The 20,039-nt window shown below is 54.4% G+C and overlaps 1 protein-coding gene across 1 annotated transcript; it reads right to left on the reverse strand.

The window, feature by feature from the left end:
* Positions 1-2,670: 2,670 nt before the first annotated feature.
* On the reverse strand, positions 2,671-19,977 carry HIP1R (huntingtin interacting protein 1 related). The gene is made up of 32 exons (XM_056504363.1): positions 19,755-19,977; positions 14,682-14,745; positions 14,133-14,275; positions 13,782-13,838; positions 13,482-13,562; positions 13,304-13,380; positions 12,945-13,006; positions 11,758-11,898; positions 11,221-11,278; positions 11,066-11,141; positions 10,764-10,901; positions 10,631-10,689; positions 10,493-10,565; positions 10,012-10,195; positions 9,842-9,930; positions 9,284-9,400; positions 8,780-8,881; positions 8,385-8,579; positions 8,061-8,208; positions 7,694-7,780; positions 7,308-7,415; positions 6,880-7,016; positions 6,220-6,330; positions 6,045-6,103; positions 5,883-5,913; positions 5,712-5,774; positions 5,151-5,251; positions 4,422-4,527; positions 3,613-3,736; positions 3,425-3,486; positions 3,151-3,342; positions 2,671-3,069 (listed from the first exon to the last, which is right to left on the reverse strand). Exons 1-32 carry the CDS (start codon positions 19,845-19,847, stop codon positions 3,064-3,066), a joined length of 3,144 nt encoding a protein of 1,047 aa, XP_056360338.1. The 5' UTR covers positions 19,848-19,977; the 3' UTR covers positions 2,671-3,063.
* Positions 19,978-20,039: the final 62 nt, after the last annotated feature.

Genomic DNA, 20,039 nt, shown 5'->3' on the forward strand with positions numbered 1-20,039 from the left:
CACAGCAGAAAAATAACTTTTCTTGCAAAGGAGTGGCTGCTTTTTGTGGCTTCAAGGGCTCTTAAAAAACATACTTTTGCAGTAGTTTTGTGGTTTGGTTTCTTCACCTGACTTCCTAGAGCCTGTAGCAGCCTGTTTTCTATTTGTGTGCTTCATTTCAATGCACTTTTCCCCCCCAGTGGTCTGACACTTGTGTTTTGCCAGCTTTGCTCTCTGTTGCTGCTGTTGCTGAGCTGCAGCTGCTTCTGTGCTGGTGTTCAAACTAATCTGTGGTCACTGGAGGTTTGAGGGAGTCAGAGCAGCAGGGCAGGGCTGTGAGTCTGCTTGAAAGCTGCTTCAAGAAAAAATAAATTGTACTTTACTCACCTTGGTGGGAAGGAGCAGAAGGTGGACAATTTCACAACCTGGTTATTTTCCACTGCTTTTCTTACAGGTACTGAATAAAATTTGTTCTCAGGAGCACATTGAATTAAATGTCTTCCTCTGCCCACAGCCACAATAATGGTATTTATAAGTCATTAGCAAATTGGATCTTGCACTACAGGATGTCTTGATGGAGTCTCAGAATAAACCTTTGCAGAAACAGTTGGTCTTTCTGATTTTTTTTGTCAGCTACAACTAGCAAACACTTTCCAAAAAAGTATAGGACTGAAGGAAAAAAATAGACTGGACAGTAAGAAAATTAATTTAGATTACATTTCAAGTGGTTTATAAAGCTTGTTTTTATTTGTGCTTCTTCTTTTTGAGACTTTTGATTATGTTGGCCTGGATAGTTTTAAGTAAATCACAGTGTGACAGCAGTGGGGGTAAACAAGTTACATTTAGCTACAGCATCAATCTCAAAGCTACATTTTATTTTTGAATTCTTTAAATATAATGAGTCCTTTAAGTAGGACTCTGGCTGGAGTTTAAAAGTTTGCATTCTTGTTTAATCAGTATTTCTGTGATGAAATGTGATGGTGTGAGTGGTTGGATGACATCAGTCTCCCAGCAAATATATCCTTATCACTGTCTATAAATAGACCTCGAGCTACTGCAGAAAGCACTTCCTTGAGAGAAAAGGGCTCTAGAAGAAACGAAACTCAGCAGGGAGCTGGCCCCTGTCACTGCTGTGTCACTGCACTGATGTGACAGCAGCCACCTGAGGGCCACAGCCCTGTAACCCTGGCCCAGGGCTCAGGAAAGGCTGAGCAGGAATAGAGCTCCAGGCAGGGTCAGAGCAGCTGCTCTGCTCAGCCACAGCACCAGGAGAGCAGCAGAGCCCTTCTGGGGATGCACTTGGGCCACACAGGGAGCTGGGAAACCAGCAGTGGCACCTGTGTGCCCAGAAACCTGCCCAGTCACTGCTGGGGTGGAACCTCAGCAACCTTGGCCACCACCAGACTGCTACAGACCTAAAATAAATAATGAGCACCTCATAAATGTGTTTACCTGAGATACAGCCACTTGTAGTTCTTGTTAACTGCTTTACAGCCTCTTGGCAGGCACACAGATGGAAAGCCCTGGGTTTTACTGTGGCTTTCATGGAGTTTGATTGTAACTGGGTCTGAGGCTAACAAGGAATGGGATGTAAGTGTTGACTGAACATGGCAAGTCACCACCTAAACTCAAGGCAGCTGTGGTCACCTTGTTATGCTGAGCTCTTAAATGCTTCAGTCTTATCACCCATATATTATGTATCATACACAGCTGCCTATTATATATATATATATAATAGATATATAAATATATATGCAATATCTATATATGTACTAATATATATTATAAATCACCTATATTACCTATAATTATATATAAAATATCTTTATATATTAAATTTTATATATCCTGCATAACAGTATAGGTTCGTAAAATATGCAAAAATGCATATATATATATATATATATATATATATATAAGTCCTCTCTATGTATATGTAGCCATATGCATGTATGGTTCTGCATGTGGCATATTTATTTATTTATTTATTTATTTATGTGTATCTATAGATATATACATATGTGTATCTATAGATACATTTATGCACATTTAGCTTATTTACTGCCTCTCTCTGCCCCACAGCTCAGGCCCAGTTTCCTGCAACCAATTCTGTCATGGCTCTGTCATCAACTCCATCCCCAACAACAAAGCAACACAAAAGTATTTTAAATATTGCTCCTTTAATAATCTACATCCTGGTAGTTGCTCCAAGGGAAGACACAGCTGACAGGATTTTGATTCTGCCCCTGCATCTCTCCACATCAGTAACTCCTTATTGCTGCAGACTTCTCTAGCCCCTGGCTCCCACGGGCCACGGTTAGATTTAATTCTGCTAATTATCTTAAATATAAAACATAATGCAACTGATCCCTTGACATTGCTGTAGTAATAAAAAATAGAAAAGGAAAAAAAAAAAAAAATGTATCCTTATTGCCAGTGTGTGTCAGTAACTGCTTTTCCCTAACAAAAGCCCTGCTCCACGTGCTGGGGAAGGTGAAGGTTTCCCTTCCTGCTGAGGGCTGATCCTATGCCAAAATGAAGTCAAATATTCCTCTGGCTGGAAAAAGGGAAATTTTAAAAAAATTGTTGCAAGAAAACCAGTTCACAGTTCTTGGAAAGGGTCTGAGCAGTACAGTAGAGCTACATTTACTGAAAACTTCTAGTGCTGATAAAGTCCTTTTTAAAAAAAAAAAAAAAAAAAAAAAAAAAAAAAAAAAAAACCCAAACGAACCCCAAATTAAATTAAACCAGGAGAGCCGGTTGGCAGGCGAGGAGGAGGAAGAGGAGGAGAAGAAGAAGGAAAAGGAGGAGAAGAAGAAGGAAAAGGAGAAGGAGGAGGAGGAAATGGAGAAGAAGAAGAAGGAAAAGTAGAAGAAGAAGGAAAAGGAGGAGAGCACTCAGCAGTGCCCGGGGAGCACAGGAGCCCCACCACTCTACAGTTCAGAAAAAAGGAGAACAGAAAATAAAACATATTCCTTAAAAAACATCCAGTTAGGGATTGTTTGCAGGCCGGGCGCTGAGGAGGCGCCGCGTGGGAAGGCACAGCAGCGCGAAGGCAACGTTGATGTGTGGGGCTGGGGCTGCCTAGGGCTGCAAGAGAAGGGGACAAAGCAGAGTCAGACCTGTGCCCAGAACACCCCCCAGCCCGGGCTCCCCCCAGCCCGGCCCCACCTCCCCCAGGCCGGGTTTCTGGGCGATTGGAGGTTTCTTGAGGATGCCCCGGCGCGGCGCCGGCGCTGGCCTGGCCTCCCCGTCCTCGGCCGCGTCCTCGCAGCCCCCGGCCAGGACGTAGTGCTGCTTCCTCAGCGCGCCCAGGCGCACCCGCTCGCCCTCCAGACGCTTCTCCAGCTCCAGCACCTTCACCTGCACACACAGACCATCCTGGCACCTGTGCTGGGGGCAGAGGGACCCCAGTGCAGGGCTGGGGCTGATCCACCTGCTGTACCTGTGTTTCCATCTCTTCCTTCTTCAGCTTGATGAGGGACATGCCTGAGAAGTCCATGGTGTCTGTGGGGGAAAGCAGGGCCCCTCCTGAGTGCACCCCTCACACACCAAAGCAGAGCTGGACGGGCACCTCCAGGCCAAAAAGGGATTTGGGCTGGTTTTTCCACCTTTTCCTTGCAAAAACCTCACCTTTCTCCTCTATCTGCTCTTGCCCTGACTTGGTGGAAGCCACCACGTTTGCTGCCATCTCGTTGACGTTGCGTGAGCACTCCTGGAGCCTGGCCAGGTTCCTGCTGCTCTTCTCAGCCTTCACCTGCAAGGAGCACAGGAATGGCTGTGGGTGCCCACCACGACCCCCCCATGGAGCTCCAGGGAGCCCCAGGCAGAGGCCAAGAGCTTTTGGGCATGAAAACCTGGGAGTGGAAAGAATGGATGGACAGATGGGAAGGTTTATCCTTAATGATGGGATCATCATGGCCAGACAAGGTGATTCCTGCAAAGCCCTTCAGCCCCAGGGCACCACACCAGCTCTGCTCCCACCTTGGCCAAGCACTCAGTGAAGACACAGCTCTTAATTTTAAATCCATTTGGTGCAAAAATCCCTAAGGATCCCCCTCCCCCCACACCTGCATCTTTGTGTGCTTACTGAAACCTCCACCCCTCACTTCCACCCACACCAACAGGAAAGGTGGCAAGGACCAAAGTCCACCATCCTCAATTCCAGCTCCTGCAGCTGCTTTTCTGGATTCCTTGTTAGTTATTAACATTTTCTTTACATAACCAGCTTGACAGGAGGAAGACAGGAGGTTTTACCCATCTTCGTTTCCAAGGCAAGCCTCAGGTGTGGGAATATCAACACATGCATTAAAATCACAGGCTGGAAAATAGCAAGAGCTTCCCTTCTCCCTGCTCTGGGAGGCTGCAGGATTGGCAGAGAGGATGGGAACACAGGGGGACAGCATGAGGAGACACCCAAGGGACCCTGCTGGGACACCCACCTTGGAGGCAGCCACCAGCTGGGCTGTGCTGGCAGCGATTTCGTGGGAGCAGACGATCAGCTCCTCGTATTTCCCCGTGTGCAGGACAACCCTGTCTGCAGACTCCCTGAGGTGGGGTCAAAGGGAGAGTGTGTCAGACACTACAGAGCAAGTGCAGATTATTTCTCTCCTGCTATACCCCCAGATAGCAGCAGCTGGATCCAGCAGCTTTGTAATTACAGAATCATGGAATTGTTACAGTTGGAAAAGATCTTCAAGATCTTTGAGTCTGGCTGTTATTAAAGCTCATACACAAAGCAATTACTCAAAGCCATGATCCAGATGATTTGGACAGAGGCAGGATTTTGTTTTCACAATGGATGAGACTTTTAAAGCTTTGCCCAAAAGATCCCCTCCCATTTTCTGCACCCCAATCCAAACCACTCTATCCACAACCATCTGAGCAGGAACTGGGACAGGAGGGATTTGATTCCACATTTTGCATTCAGGGAGGAACTGCCATCCCCAGCTGGGTGACCATGGCTACGATTCCACGAGGAATCAGCACTGAACCAAACTGAGGGTCCATAAAAAGCCATAAGGAGCCAGCAATGGTGCTCCACAAGGAATCAGCACTAATGCTCCGTGACACCTCAGCAGTGGGAATTTGGGGTGATGGGGTGGCAGGAAGCCCTGGCTGCAGCCCATGGAGCTGTGTCCAGGAGAAGCTCCCAGCCTGGGGGTACCTACACGAGCTGTGTGGCTCCCCAGCCCACGGCCTTGGAGGCAGAGATCAGCCCTTCGGTCCAGCGCGAGTTCTTGGCGTAAAACTCCTGAGTTGTTGCTGCCCCCTGTTGTTATGAGAATATTATGGCCTGGATTAACTTGTGTCTAACATACAACAAGATATAAATCTGTATTAAATATCCATATAAATGTAACAATATCTAAATTAAGATATAAAGCCAGAAATCAAGGGAGTGACAGCATTCCTGTGCTCTCCATGCTGCTCTTACTGACCTGCTTAAACACTTATCAAGGAAAACAACATCAGAGTCCCAAACCTACAAATCTGAGCTGGATTTGGTTTAAAACACACAAGTTTGGGCCATCATCTTTAGATGGACAAGGCTTTGCAAGGGTGACAGTGATTTGTGCAAGAGAGCACAGGGCTGAGCAGCCCATCTCCAGCCACTGGGACTGCCAGAGTGCTGCCAAAAGGGGAAACCATGAAATCCAGAGTGTCCTGCAATTTGGGGGAAATTCTCCTGTATTTCAGGTCAGTACAAAGAGATGAGTGCAAGGACTTACCCGGCCACTTTCCACTATCTCCTTCTGCAGGTTTGTAGATGTTGTTACAAGAAGTCTGATAGCCTGGAATGAAGGAAAACAGGTTTTGGGGTTTGATGGGGGTCTTACAGAGGAAGATTGATGCTGCTGCTGGAGTTTTGTGAACCCCAGATGGGTTTTTGCAGCACTGACCTTCATTAGATCCGTGCAGGAGTTCAGAATCCTGGAGGGAAGCAAGAGAAAAGTGTTCAGCATCCAGGGAAGCTCAGAAAATGGGGATTTTTTGAGACCAGCCAGAATGTTTTGGAGCAGAGCAGGGCACAGACCTGTCACACATCCCTCCCCAAAACTCACCGCTCGTTCACTTCCAGCTTAACCCCAGAGCTCTCACTCCTGGCCTGGCTCATCATTTCCTGTTGGGAAACACAAGAGGAAGGGTTGGATGCCATGGTGGGGTCAGAAAGGTGAGGTGATGAACACTCAGCTACTCCAAGGCGCCAGAATGGCCCATCCTGCAGCTCTGTCTCACCTCTATCCTCCTGACAGCAGCCTCAATTGCCTCTGAGGTGGAAGCCATCTCCTTCTCAACCATGTCCCCCAGCTCCTCCTGCTTGATGTCCAGGCTCTTGGGTCTCAGCTCCTGTCAGAGGAGGCAGCAGGCATGAGCAGGTTGTAGGCAGAGAAACAGAAGGGAATATTTACAAGGAATAACTACAAACCAAGATACCCAATTCCTTCCCGTCCCCACCAAATAATGCAAGCTGCAGGAGCAGCATTCTGCAGCCTGCAAAGGTGAAGGTACATGTGCCACCAACTTGCAGCAAAATCGCTCAGGGACCTCAGAGGTAAGAAATGCCCCAAATCAAGGTGACAAAACTCCATCACAGGAGCAGTTTCTGCTCCAGAGGGCTCTGGAGAGCTGAACAGTAAAGAAAAAGACTAATAGGGGCTTCACAAGAAGAAATATCTGAAAGATGGGAAGTTTCCTTCCACAGGGGTTACTGGGCTGAGACTTCAGCTCATCTGAGGGTGACCAGCTCTGTGCAGCACCAGGAACTGTCTCAGTGTTTGGAAGCTGAGATGGCTCAAGGAAAGCACCAGAACTTGGGGGTATAGGGGACAAACCACCCCGAAGTGTTCCCTGAGACCCACAGATGGGAAGGTGGCAGTGCTGGGCCCCATCTCCTACCTGGGCCAGCTGCAGGACCCCTCTCAGTGCCCCCCGCACGTCCCCCAGCTCGGCACTGCCCAGCCTCTGCCTGTCCTTCAGCTTGTCCAGGTACTCCAGGCTCCTCTGGCCACACTCCCGGCACGTCTCTGTCAGCCCTGCAGAGAGCACAGCCTGCTGCCAGCCCTGCCTGGGCAAGGGGTCCCTTCATCCAGCCCTGCCCACCCTCATCTTCCTCCCCTCATCCACAGCAAATGTCTTCTAGATTACAAATGAGTTTCCAGGAGCAAAGTACCCAAGGAGGGGCACTAGAGGGCAGAGAATGTTGGGAATGGGAGGATGGGGAATGTGCTGTGCTTAGTAAAATCTGCCCCTGGCAGAGGGGAATTTGGCATGGCCTCCCTAAAGAAAAAAATCCCCCCCAACACCCCCTGCATTGGTGCACTCACGGTCAGCGTGGTCCGTGGGGGCCAGGTGGGACGTGGCGCTGCCGTTGACGATGGTGTCAGCAGCCAGGTGTGCAAAGAGGGCCAGAGCCCCCACCAGCCCTGAAGCATCTGCCAGAAACAGCACAAGCTCAGCAGCTGCCAGCCCAGGGCACCCCCTGCCAGGCCCTGGGGGCTGCAGGCTCATCCTTGGAGGCCCTCAAGGATCAGTACAAGACTCAGAGATGTTGGGATTGACCCCTCCAGATGAAGGAGCACACAAGAACCCCCAGCCCCACCCGTGTCCCTCTGTCACCAGGGCATTGCCATCTGCTGGTGGCCACCAGGGGCTGCTGGATGTAGGAAAACAGGAGCAAAAGGGAGCAGTGCCAGTCCCCAGCCCCAGGTACCTGCCATGGAGGCCACGTACTGCGCGTGCCCCTTCTCCAGGGAATCCGTGGACTCCAGCGCCGCCTGTGCCCGGCTCAGCAGGTAATCTGCAAGGAATGCAACTTCATTTCATTGCCTTTCCCTAGCATGGCCAGGCTGCTGGGTGTCTGCAGCAGTGAGTGGATGTGGATTCCTGGCTGGGGAACAGCACTAAAATCTGAGCAAAATAGTGCTGAAGATGAGAGCTAAAAATTCATCCTGGGAAGTCCAACCCCAACTGCCTCAGGCATGATGGAAAAAATGCCATGAGAAAGCTGAGATAAAACATTATCTGTGCAGGAGGGAGAAGGCACAGCATGTTTCAGCCCCTGGGTGAACAGGACTCACCTGGGGAGCTGGTGCAGCGGAGGTGCAAGGGGTCATCCAGCTTGGCCATGGCATCATGGAGGATGTCCTGGGCTTCTCTCACTGTCTCCTGCAGAACTCCAAACTGATCCTCCAGCAGCTTCTGCTGCAGGCTCTGCTCCTGGTTGCTCTGTGAGGCAGGAGGAACAGTGAGAGGCACAGCATCCCCATCAGCAGCACATCCCTTGAGAGCCCCTTTCCAGGATTAGACCCAACTGTCCCATGACTGCTGATGATATCCCACTGGCTGCACTGGCTGGCACCCCCAAACACCTCACCCCACAGGCTCTCCACACGGCACTGTACCTTCTCCAGGAGCCTGCCCTGGAGCTCTCTGATCTCCCTCGAGGCCTTGTCTGCCTCCTGGCTCAGCTGCAGCTCCTTCTCCTCGATGAGGCCCCGTGTGGACAGCAGCTCACACTCCTTCTCACTCACCGAGCGCCTCAGCACCTCCTTCTCAGTGTGCAGAGCATCCACCTGGGCACTGAGCTCCACACCTGCCTGCCACGGGGGGCCAGGACACCCTGTCACTCCCCTGTCACTGCTGGCACCACGACAGACACACAGGAGGGAGCTCTGGGCATGCTCAGCCCTGTGACAGCTCCTTGTGTGCTGCTGTAGCTCTGGCTGAGCAGGGGTGGCAGGTCCATCCCTGTGCCAGGGTTTGATGGCCCTGGGCCCGTGCTGCCCCCAGCCCGTACCTGCTTGGCGTGGCTGAGCGAGCGCTGCGCCTGCTCCAGCTCGTCCCGCCGGGCGTCCAGCTCCTGCCTCAGCTGCTCCATCTGCAGGCTCTGGTCCTCCAGCTGTGCCACACACCGTGCCCAGGGCTCAGACCCTGCCCCACTCCACACCAGCACCAGCCAGGATGGAGGGAATGAACCCAGCTGTGTTTTGCAGGGAGGGCGTTTTGGGGTCTTGGGCAGGGGGCATCTCCTGGCAAGGCTCCTTTTCCCACACCAGGAATTTTGGGAACAGGGCTCATCTTGAGCCCCAGAGAAGGAAAGAACTCAAACCCATCAATTTGCATTGTAGTATTTTCTTAGGGGAAGAAAAGGCAGATTTGGGCAAGAGGGAATGAGTCATACATTAAGAGCTTCCTTGGAATCAGGGCCCAACAGCAACAACCACCCCTTTCCCTTGCTCCCAAACTGCATTTCCCAGGCTGGGGAGGGCAAAGTGCTGGCAGGGAAGGATCCAGAGCTCACCTTCATCTCAGCCTCTCGCTTGACCTGCTCCACCTGAAATGCCAGCTGCTCCTTGACACGTGCCACCTCCTCCTGGCTCTGCTGTGTGACCGTCAGCTGCTTGGCAGTGTCAGCGTTCTGTGGGGGGACACTGGGCTCACCTGGTGTTCCAAGGGGGACCCTCACCATCCCCACATTCCTTCCAACCAAATTCTAGCTCAGAGAATAAATCCCAGATAAATGCCTTTCTCACAGCATGCAAAATGCTGGCTGCCAGTGAGCATGGATTCAAGGGGTGCCCCCTGCCTGGTGCTCAGAGGGAGATGGGAGCACGAGCAGGGCAGGCACGAGCCACACCAGTGGTGGCAGAGGGACAAAGGGACAAAAGAAGCCAGCAGAAACAGACCAAACAACAGAAAAACACCCCCAAAACACAAGAACAAAAATACACAAAGGGACCATGATGGAAGAGGGAAAGGATGCTCAGCTCTGCCCTGGATACCCCAACCCCAAAAGGGAAGGGTTTAATTCCAGGACACTGCCATCAGTGTCAGCCCCTGCCTGCAGAGGCAGCAGTACCTTCCTCAGGAGCTCGGCGTGGGTGTTGATGAGCTCGCTGTGCTTCTCCTTCAGCTTCGTGTAGCGGATCTCAGTGGCGTTGGCTTTCTCTGCAGCGGTGAGAGACCCTCAGTGAGCACAGCAAGGGCAGCCCAGGCCCTGGGCACCCCAGCACACCCCAGGGCACCTACTCTCAGCCTCGGCACAGAGTCGCTGGGACCTGTCACTGTCCAGCTTCACCCTCTGCAGCCTCTCCAGCTCATCCCGCAGCTGCTCGTTGTCCACCAGCGCCTTCTGCTTCTGCTTGCGCTGCTCCTCCACTTCCCCCTCCAGGCTGTTCACCTGAGCCTTGAGCTGGGTGATGTAGCGCTGTGCCTGCGGGGTCACCGGGCACTGGGGCACAGCTCTGCCCTCCCCAGCACCCCCATCCAGGTGCCCCGCTGCAATCTGGGCAAAGCAGCCCTGGTAAAGCTCTCCCCTTTACCCCTGCAGTCACTCTGTCCCTGTTGATAACAACAGGACAGCAAGGGACTGGTCTCACATGTCTCCACCCCATTAGGAATCACATCCTGGTACTGAGATGCCAGGACCCCATTCCTGCTGCATCCCTTTAGGGTTTCTACAGCACAGCACCAAACTCCACCTCATTCTCCCACCCCAGCCAGGTTTTACCTCCAGTTTAATCTTCTCCATCTCTGCACGCAGCGTTTCCACCTCCTTCTTCAGGCTCTCAATCTGTGCATCCCTGTGGGCAAAGGCAGGTTGGTCCCACGTGGCAGCAGCCACTGGCCCCTGCTGGCCCCCCCATACCTGTCATCCCAAGCGCCGTTGGGCGGCCCGAAGGTTTGCTCAAACAGATCCGAGGTGATCTGGGGAGGACAGAGGCTGCTGAGCTGAGCCAGGACACAGGAGCCTGCCCCCCATGCCAGCCCCAGGCCCCCACCTGTGGCTCTGTGGTGGAAGTTGTGCTGATCTCAATGAGGTTCTCTGGCTCCTCATCCTCGGGGGCTTCCTCAGGGATGACAACCACCGGCTTCACGTGCTCGGCCAGCGCCGACGCCCGCAGGAAGTTCGGGGGGCTCTGTAGGGACAAAAAGTAGTTGCAGCCTTGCAGGGGGTTCAGGAACTGCAGCAGGCAGAGTGCCAAGGGAAGGCAGTGTCCCCTCTGCAGTGTCTCCAGACCCCAAACCCATCCAGAAGGGCACCCACAAACTCTCCAGAGCACCACACCAAGTCCTGCCATACCTCTGGCAGCCGAGGGATCTGGATAAGCCGCTTGAAATACAGCATGTCAGATGCCTTCTTAAAGAAGTTTTTAAGGCTGGAGAGGAGGGAAAGACAAAGGGGAGATGAGAGAGGGGCTGGAAGGAGGGAGGGGACCCCACCTGGGCCCCAGTTACCTGCGGAACTGCTCGTGGAAGCGGTCCCGGTGGCCCTGCAGGGTGTCGGCCGGCAGACCTGGGTGAGGAGGGACAGCTGTGACTGATCTGGGGCTGCACATGAACACATGTTCACAGACCCCTCCACTGCAAAAGCCATCAGGGTAAAAGCTGGGAGGGAGGGGAATGTGAGGGGTCAGGATGGGAAGGATCCCAGCACAGGGATCAGGGATGCTGCACAGGGAGATGTGGGTGTGGGAACTCCAAAATACCCACACGAGGCTGTTGGCACTGTGCTACCCAGTGATCCCATGCTGGGGGCTGGCAGGCCAGAGCACGTGGGCTTGAATTAATCAAAAGTCCTTCTATTCCTTAATCAAGAACAAGTCCTTCTAATTTCTTTATCTGGAATGTCTGTGTGGGATGGAGGAGGCCCCTAGAGCCCAGCAGGGATACAGGGACATGGTGAAGGATGCCTCAATCCACACCAGCCTCATCCCCAGACCCAGAAGCCCAGCCTTGGAAAACACCAGCAGGGAGCACATCCCCAGGACTCACAGGAGTGCAGCTTGAACATTAACTTGACAGAGTAGTGGTAGAGGTGGCTGCAGTCCTGGATGACCTGGATGAGCGGGGCCAGGCGGCACTGCACCGCTGACATCTGCGACACGGCCATCGAGGTGTTGAGCTGCCTGAAAACTGAGGGGAGCCGTGTTTGCAGAGCTGCCTGTGCCCAGCTTGATCATTAACCACGGCGGATGTGGGGCAGGGGAAATGCCAGGGCTGTTGCCCTGAGCTGACAACAACCCCACTTGGAGCAGCAAAAACACCCAGAGGGACCACGCTGGCAAGAGGGAAGGGGTGCTCAGCTCTGCCATGGATACCCCAACCCAAAAAGGAGGAGTTTAACCCCAGGATGCTGCCCTCAAGCTGCTGCTGAGGAAAGTGAGAGGTTTTGCTCCATTCTATTTAATCATGCAAGGATCTGGGAGAGGATCCCAGGGCAGGGGACGAGCCCGGCGGCACCGCAGCCTTGCCTGCCCCTGCTCAGATACAGATCCCTTCCCTTGGCAGGGATCCAGGCAGCACATCCACCCTGGCTCCTTCCCCGCTCAGCTTTAAAGTATTTATGAATATAAATTCTCTGTATAACTGGGTCAGGAGGAGAAGCAGGAGGCTGTTGGGAGCCGGGAGCATGGTACCTCCCTCTGTGCCCTGTTTTCCAGAGCAGCTCTGTGCTCCTGACTCTCGACAGAGGAAGAATCTGCCACCCCTCTAAGCCATCAAAAAATTCCTAAGGAGGTGAGAGACATGAGCAGGGGCATCCAATCCTCCCTGGAGGCATTTCAACAAGGGGAAATGAGTCTTTAAAAACAAGTACGGCCCTATCCTCTGCTTCAGAGGGACAGAAGGGATTTGTGCAATGCATATGATTAATGTGGTTGTACAAAAAAGAAATAAAAACATATTTCAGAGCAGCTCTGATCTGAAAACAACACTCTGCCTTGCTCAGGTGGGTTCAAAGCAGCCACAAGCTCTAAATATTTTTCTACAACTGTCTCTACAGAGCTTCAACAGGGGGATCCAGATGAGAAACCACCTCAGAAATCTCATGGGAGGAGGAGGAGGAGGGACCTGAGCCTCCAACCTCGGCCTCCCGGAACTCCATTCCCGACCAAAGAGCGAAACTATTGCACAAGAGCCCCGGGGCGAGTGGGAGGGACCTGCCCCTGCCGCCTCCTCACCTGACTCCGACAGCTTCAGCTCACAGTCCAGGTAGTCAAACAGCTCGACCGTCAGCTGGAAGCTGCCAAAACAAACCAAAACTCCATCACTTGACAGCAGAGACATCTTTACTCCAGCTGCTTGTGTTCATTGAGAGTCCTCATGATGGCAAGGGCTCTGACTGACAAGAATTTGGGGTTTTTCTCCCTGCCTTTACACCCCACAGTGCTCTGTGAGTGCAGGAGGAATCAGACACCATCCAAACAATTCACACAATCCCGGTGACTGCCCCATCCTGGAGTGGTTTCATCAGCAGGACACTGCCAGCTGGGGGTCATGGAGGTGGTGACCACACCCTGGGCACTACCAGGACACTCACATGTTGTTCACATCTGTCCCTGCAGTCTTTTCCAGCACCTCATCCGACACTTCAAGGCCCGGGGGGAACTCAGGATGCTTTGGAAAAGGAAAGAAAAAGCCATCAGTTGCTGCTAATGTTCCTGCTGGTGTGGCACATCCCCTAGTTCTGGTGGTGTGGAGGGGGCAGAGGGTCTCACCTTGACGTGGAAGGAGATCTTGGTGAGCAGGAGCCGTGTGTAGATGCTCACTAGCTGCCCGTACCTGTCATGCAAATGGCCCTGCAGAGACACGAGGGGAGATGAGGAATCCAGAGTGATGGAACCATATCCAGCAGATCACGTGAGCCAGTGACCTGCACTAACCCTGTGGCTCCACCATGCACACAACCATCACCCAAAGAGACAGCAGGTTATTTCAGGTAGGGCTTCACCTTTTCTGTGTTCCTCAACATCTCCAAACCCCCTGGGAGGCACAAACCTCCACTCTGCCCCACTCACCCACAGGTCCCCCGTCTCTCGGATGTTGCTGCGATACCTCTGGCAGTCCTGGAGAACCTGGAGACAAAAAAGGGAAGGATGTGACACACTGGGGCTGGCTGGCTGCCCTGATGTTGGGGGAAGAGGAGGGATCCAGCCCCTTACACCATTCCAGCTCTGGGAGAAGTTCCAGCCTTCCCTTGGCACCCAAAGGTCGGGAATTTGCACGGGGAAGTTTCAAAGATGCAAGACAACAGAGTGTCCCACAGCCTGGGAAAGGTGGCTGGGGTAGGGAAAGGATCCCACTCCTTCACTGGCAGGAATTTCCCCCTGCCAGTGAAGCAGCAGGGACAGTGCAGAGGGGACACTCACATTGGGGTGGCCATCACGCAGGACCTTGTGCAGCACGTGGCAGAACTTCCAGCTGAGGATGGCACTGCTGGGCAGGGGCAGCCCAATGGCATAGGACCAGAAGGTGAACGCTCCCTTCTCGTGGTGAGTCCCCAGGATGATCCCTTCCAGTGGAGTCAAGGCCAACTGGATACACACAGAGCAGGAGACAGGCTGGGCTGGGGACTGTTCTTGTTCAACTTTCATAGAAAAGGGTGCCCTGTGAGCACAGGGATCACTGGCACAATGCTGCACCCCTAAATAAAACCCCCAGGTAAGACCCCCATTTGCCATTTTTGGGTGCACCTCTACCTGCTGAAGGCCCTCTGCATTTTACTGCCAAAGAAATGCAATTTTATTGCACTGCTCGTTTGCCTTTTCACTGATGGATGAACCTTTGGGATGCCAGCCCCCAACCAAGCTCTGCAAGGATCTTTGTCTCCCAGATCTCCTGTGGCTCCAGCACCAGGGGGTGACACCCCCACACCCCAGACTCCTCCATGCTTTCCTGGGAGCCAAGGGAAAGGATACGACGGGCATGTTTCTCCTTCACTGGTGCTTCCTGGGTGTTTATGGCTTTGCTGATGCTGATGGCCTGCAAGAGGAGGGGAGAGTGGCTGTCAGACATGGTGTGGCCCCCATGGCTACCCCAAAGTGTAGTGCTGGTGCTTTTGGGGAATACCCTGAATTTTAGAACACATTTGTCACCTCAAAGTCATTTGTGACACATCAGAATAGGCCTTTTTATCTACAAATAAAGCATCCATTAAACCCCCCATCCCCAGCAGGATCTGTCAGGATCTGACCACTGCTGCTGGTGCTCCCGGCTGTCCCTGTCCCAGGAAACCAATTTTTGCATTTTTGCAGCCTGAACTCAGCGCCGTGCCCGGGGAACATTAAAGCACAACAGTGAGATGCCAAATTCCAGGGTTGTTTGTGTAATCACAAGGAGCCTTTGAACCACGGGGGAGTGGTTTGGGTTCTTCTGAGGATGTTGCTGCGCACAAACAGCACATGGGGAAAAGCAGCCCCCAAGCAAGGAGGGAGTGGCAGCCTCAATGCCCATCTTGATGGAGCAAAAATCCAGAGCAATGTGATTATCAGAGGAGGATTATCTATATTTTGATGTTTGATCACAGCACTTTAAATTAGGAATTTATTCCAAAAGATGACCTCAGACTGGGGCCGTTGCATCTCCCATGTATTAATGGGCTGCAAATCCAAGTTGCTGTGTTTGATGAGGATCTTCCTCCTCCTCAGACTCAACTGAGCTCCTTCACCCTCACAGGAGCTCTTGGGCTGTGCCTGTGTCCATGAGCCCTCTGTCACCAGCAGAGGAAAAAGATCCCAGCTGGGAAGGCAGGAAGCGGCTCTGCTGCCAGCACTTGTGCCGGAAGAGGAACTCGGTCCCTCCCTGCAGCTCCACAGCCCTAAAACCTTATAAAACTCCTATCTACCTGCCCAGGAAAGCACCTGCTTCCACAGGGCTGCTTGTCCAGGGACACCTTTGAAATGAGATGCTTTCCTGTAGGAGGAGGAACCTGACTCTGAGTTATCGAGTGCTCCTGACTTATGCAGGAGGAACTCAACACCATAGGGGAAATGTCAAAGGTGTCCATGCACCAAACCCACCCTAAAAGAGTCTAGAACAGCTACCCACAAACTGACCATGACAGCAACAAAACCATGAATCATCCCAAAGAGTGAACCTGTCCCAAAGTGCTGAGCCCAGCTGCTGGGAGGGGTTCTGGCCTTGCCTTTCCTGCAGCGGCAGAGTCCCGGTGTTACCCTGCCGTGTGGGGCCGTAAAGCAGCAGCAGAGTTAAGCCGGTGACTTGCTGTAATCCTCTTATCCCCAAAGGTTAATGAGCCTGGAGTGCCCAGGAACAGGCACTAGCAGCACAGCTGCCTCTCCCAAAGTGCCTTCACAGCCACCCAAAAGCCTGGAGCTGGCAGAGGCTGTGCCCTCGACAGCAGCTTGGCCAGAAGGATGTGCCACAGGTCCTCAGGGATGCCAGCACCTCCCACAGGATACTGACAGCAAGGATGGTTTATCCTTGACCAGGGAGCAGCCAAGCCAAGGCTAGGAAGGATTTTGAAATGCATCCTGCAGCAAAGAGCTGCTGCAGCAGTTACTGAATCATTACTGAGATGTTTTGCATAGAAGGAGCAGGGAGGTTTTGCTTCCTGCCCTAAGACAGGCCTGTCCCAACCCATCACACTCATCCCAACCCGTCTATGGAACCCAAGCCCCACAGGGGTCAGAGAAAGCACAGGCAGAAGGGTCAAAGTTGAGACAGCAGACCCAAGAGAAGGAAATGTTCTCTGTCCTCAAGGATAGGACCTCAGCTGCTCAGTGGCTGGGACCCTGCTGGTCTGTCCCAAAACAGAGCTGTAATTCCTACTGGCAGTGGTGGTTTTATTGCATCTATTGCCCTTAGTCTCACTCCTCAGCCAAAACTGAGCCCAGGAAAGGTCTGTTTCATCCTTGGTGACTCAGTGCAGAGGTTTCACTGAGCCATTTCATGTCCAGCACAAGGACTGGACCATGCAGCCCACCCACAGCACCCCCATGAGAGGCTGTGTCCAGCATGGTCCCAAATAAACCATGGTGACACCAAAACAATGCCAGTCCCTCTGTGTGCTTTCACTGCCTCCAAGTATCAGGCTGGCCAAGAGATGCAGGAAAATGGGATGGTGGCACCAGGGATAGGCATGGGGCAATGCTGCAGCCTGAGACACAAGTGCTGTCAGGATGTTCCTGCTGGCTGCCTGACAAAGCCAGGCTGTGGAGGATGGCTCCAAAATGGGGAGATTCACCCTTGACCCAACCTCTTGGGACACCACTGGCACATCCGGAGATGGGCAGGTCCTGGGCAGGTGCACAACCAGCCTGGCCAAAACTTTGCTGCAACCTGTGGACTGTTCACCACCACTGACAGGCACCAGGGTGAGCAGCCAACCCCAAAACCTGCCTGGCTGTGGGCTGTGGGAGCCCACAGGGGTGCAGCCCCAGTGCTTTGCTCACAGCCTGCACGTACCAAGCCGGTGACTAAAGCCGGGATCAAAGCGCCCAAATGAAGGAGCACAGCTCACATCCACCCCTTCGTTCCAGGCTGCTTTTAATTAGGGCTGATCCTCCCACCCACGGCTCCCAGAGCCCCACCATCCACAGGGTCCCAAGCCCCACCTGGCAGGTGGATGCTGAGTCCCAGCATGATGCCACAGCAGGCGAAAATTTTTGGCAACTGGAAACCTCCCTGGCCAGGCAGCACGAGAGCTGTCAGAACAGATGAGCTACAAACTCCAGAGCTCCCTTCCTAACGCTGCTCCTTCCCAAATTACACCAGGAAAACACCACTTGGCAGGCACACATAATGCAATCCTGCAGGCTCTAGAGCTCATTGGATTTTTAACCTTTCTGTTTAAGAAAAGCAAAAACTGGCAGCAGAAAAGGACAAGTTTTTCCTCCTGCCAGGCTGCCGAGCAAGCGCCTGCTGTTGGGATGGTGATTTCCTACTGCCCATGCACGGCTTCTCCAAGGGAGACATCTACATCACCCTGACACAAGACACGGAAAAGCATTCTCAGGGAAAGCAGGTGACCTTCCTGTCACCCACAAGGACCTGGGATCACAGCAGGGTCAGCAACTCCATCTGTAACCACAGACATCACCCAGGCCCTCACAGGGGAAAAGGTGACAGCACTCTGGATTCTGGTACAGAATCCTCAGTCAGCAGAGGGATGTGCCAGCAGCATCTCCGTGGCACAGAGATGAGGAGGGGACATGCCACCAGCACCCCTGTGACACAGAGATGAGCAGGGGACATGCCACCAGCACCCCTGTGACACAGAGGTGAGGAGGGGACATGCCACCAGCACCCCTGTCACACAGGGACGAGCAGGGGACGTGCCAGCAGCACCCCTGTGACACAGAGACGAGCAGGGGACGTGCCAGCAGCACCCCTGTGACACAGAGGCGACTGGCAGCCAGCTGGGCAGCTGCTATAATTAGAGGTAAAAGGCAGATCAATACCCACTGAACAGTTCTGCTCTCACTGAAGCACCACTAAAAGAAACCACATCAAAATAAAGCTCCTTTAGGAAAGTTTTTAACAGTTGCTGGAAACAAGGTCAGTTCTGGGCAGCGAGTGTGACAATCAGTCAGTGAGCCTGGGGTCAGAGAGCTAGAAGCCCTAACAGAGAGCAACCACCCTCTGCTCTGTCCATGTCTCCACTCACAGCATCCCTATGACTGCACAGATTTCCAGAGCACAAGTCCAGCTAAAAACCCAAAATGCCCTGGAAGGAGGGGGCAGGAGAGCCCCGCTCCCGCCCGGCCGGCACGGGCAGCCCTCGGGTTTATCAGCGGTGCCCAGCGGGGCGATTGAAGGAGACGCGTCCAGAGGGAACCGGAATTGCCGGTTTTCTCGTGTTGCTCCCCAAACCCAGCAAGCTCCATTTCCTACCCAGCACTGTGACCCTGCGAGGCCTGAAATTCCCACCTGCCTTCGCTGGCACTCTCCGGGGCCAAACCAGCTCAAGGGCTAAGGAAGCAACCGCAAAGCAAAGGGAAAAACATTTGAGATGAATGTGCAGCCTGCAAAAGCAGAGGAGTCAGAGGAGGCATACACTGTTATTTTTGCTGGGGCAGCAGCGAGCCCATCACTCTGTCCATCCCTTTGCCCATCCCTGCCCACGCTCTCTGAGTACTTCATTTCCCACCAGCCATATGCCAGCCCTATCAATGCCCGACCACTGCCCACCTCCTGGGGGCCACAGGACTACAGACACCCCGGCCAAGCCGGACACCACGGGGCACAAACACCTTCGGGCTTTGTTTCCACTCTGCCACGCTCCGTGGGTCCGAACACCCCGATCCCCGCAGGGTGACCGCGGGTGACCCGGAGCGGCGGGGCAGGGGTGAATCCAGCCCCGGTGCCAAACATTCCCCGGTGTGGCTGGGGCTCGGCAGGGATGCGGAGATGCTCATTCCCGGGGCGGGGGGCGCGGGGCTGCCGCGGAGCCTCCTGGCTCGGCCGCGCTCCGGCCGACACCGTAAAACTTTCCGTGTGTACTGCCGGCCGTGTTTACCAGCTCTCAGGCCCGGGAGGAGCGGGGGGGCGCAGCGGCGGCGCGGGGCCCGGCTGCCCGCGGGGGCGGCGGCGCTCGGTGAGGACGGGCGCGGGGACGGGCGCGGGGGCGGCGGGACGGGCGGGCGCCCACACGGGACCGTCCCGCGGCCGCGCCGGGAGGAAGCGGCGGCGCAGGTGGGGGCGGGGGTGCGCGAGCCGCGCCGGCACCGGGGACGGAGGGGCGGACACGGGCACGGGCACGGGCACGGGCACGGGCACGGGCACGGGCAGAGGGACGGCGGCCGCGCTGCCCCACCGGCGCTTCCCTGGAGCCCGCCGGTACCCGCGCCCTCCATCCCGTCTCATCCCATCACCCGAGAAGCCCCCGCGCTCTCCCCGCCCTGAGGCGATGCCCCGCGGCAAGGGCCGCCCCGCACCGTCCCCGAGCCGGGAGCAGGACCAGGACTAAAACCGGGACCGTAACCGCGGCCGGTCCCGCGGCCCCGCCGCCCCCCTCCCGCCGTCCTTGCCTGGCTCTTGTCGAACTGCTCCCGCTCCGCCTCCAGGCTGTGCCCGCCGCGGCGGCTCAGCACCCGCGCCGGCACGCTTTTGATGCTGTTCATGGTGAGAGCTCCCCGCTCCGGTATCCGCGTTCCGGTATCCGCGTTCCGGTATCCGCGCTCGGGGCTCCGCGCTCCGGGCAGGAGCGACCGGCGCCGCCCGCCCCCCGCCCCTCACGGCGCGCACTGCGCCGCGCGCCGCCGCGCCCCTGGCGGCCGCGCTCGGAACTGCAGCGCCGCTCCCCCCGCGGGCAG

The sequence above is a fragment of the Oenanthe melanoleuca genome, chromosome 15 (assembly GCF_029582105.1).
Source record: "Oenanthe melanoleuca isolate GR-GAL-2019-014 chromosome 15, OMel1.0, whole genome shotgun sequence".
NCBI classification, from domain to species: Eukaryota; Metazoa; Chordata; class Aves; order Passeriformes; family Muscicapidae; genus Oenanthe; species Oenanthe melanoleuca.

Bases quoted from the DNA above. Each gene is read 5' to 3' on its own strand.
- HIP1R (XM_056504363.1), bottom strand. From the start codon at position 19,847: ATGAACAGCATCAAAAGCGTGCCGGCGCGGGTGCTGAGCCGCCGCGGC. The intron at 13,007-13,303 runs GTGAGTGTCCTG...TTGTTTTGGCAG, and splicing joins GGGACAGATGTGAACAACAT to CTTCCAGCTGACGGTCGAGC. The intron at 5,775-5,882 runs GTCAGTGCTGCA...CCTTCATTCCAG, and splicing joins CCTGCACGGATCTAATGAAG to GCTATCAGACTTCTTGTAAC.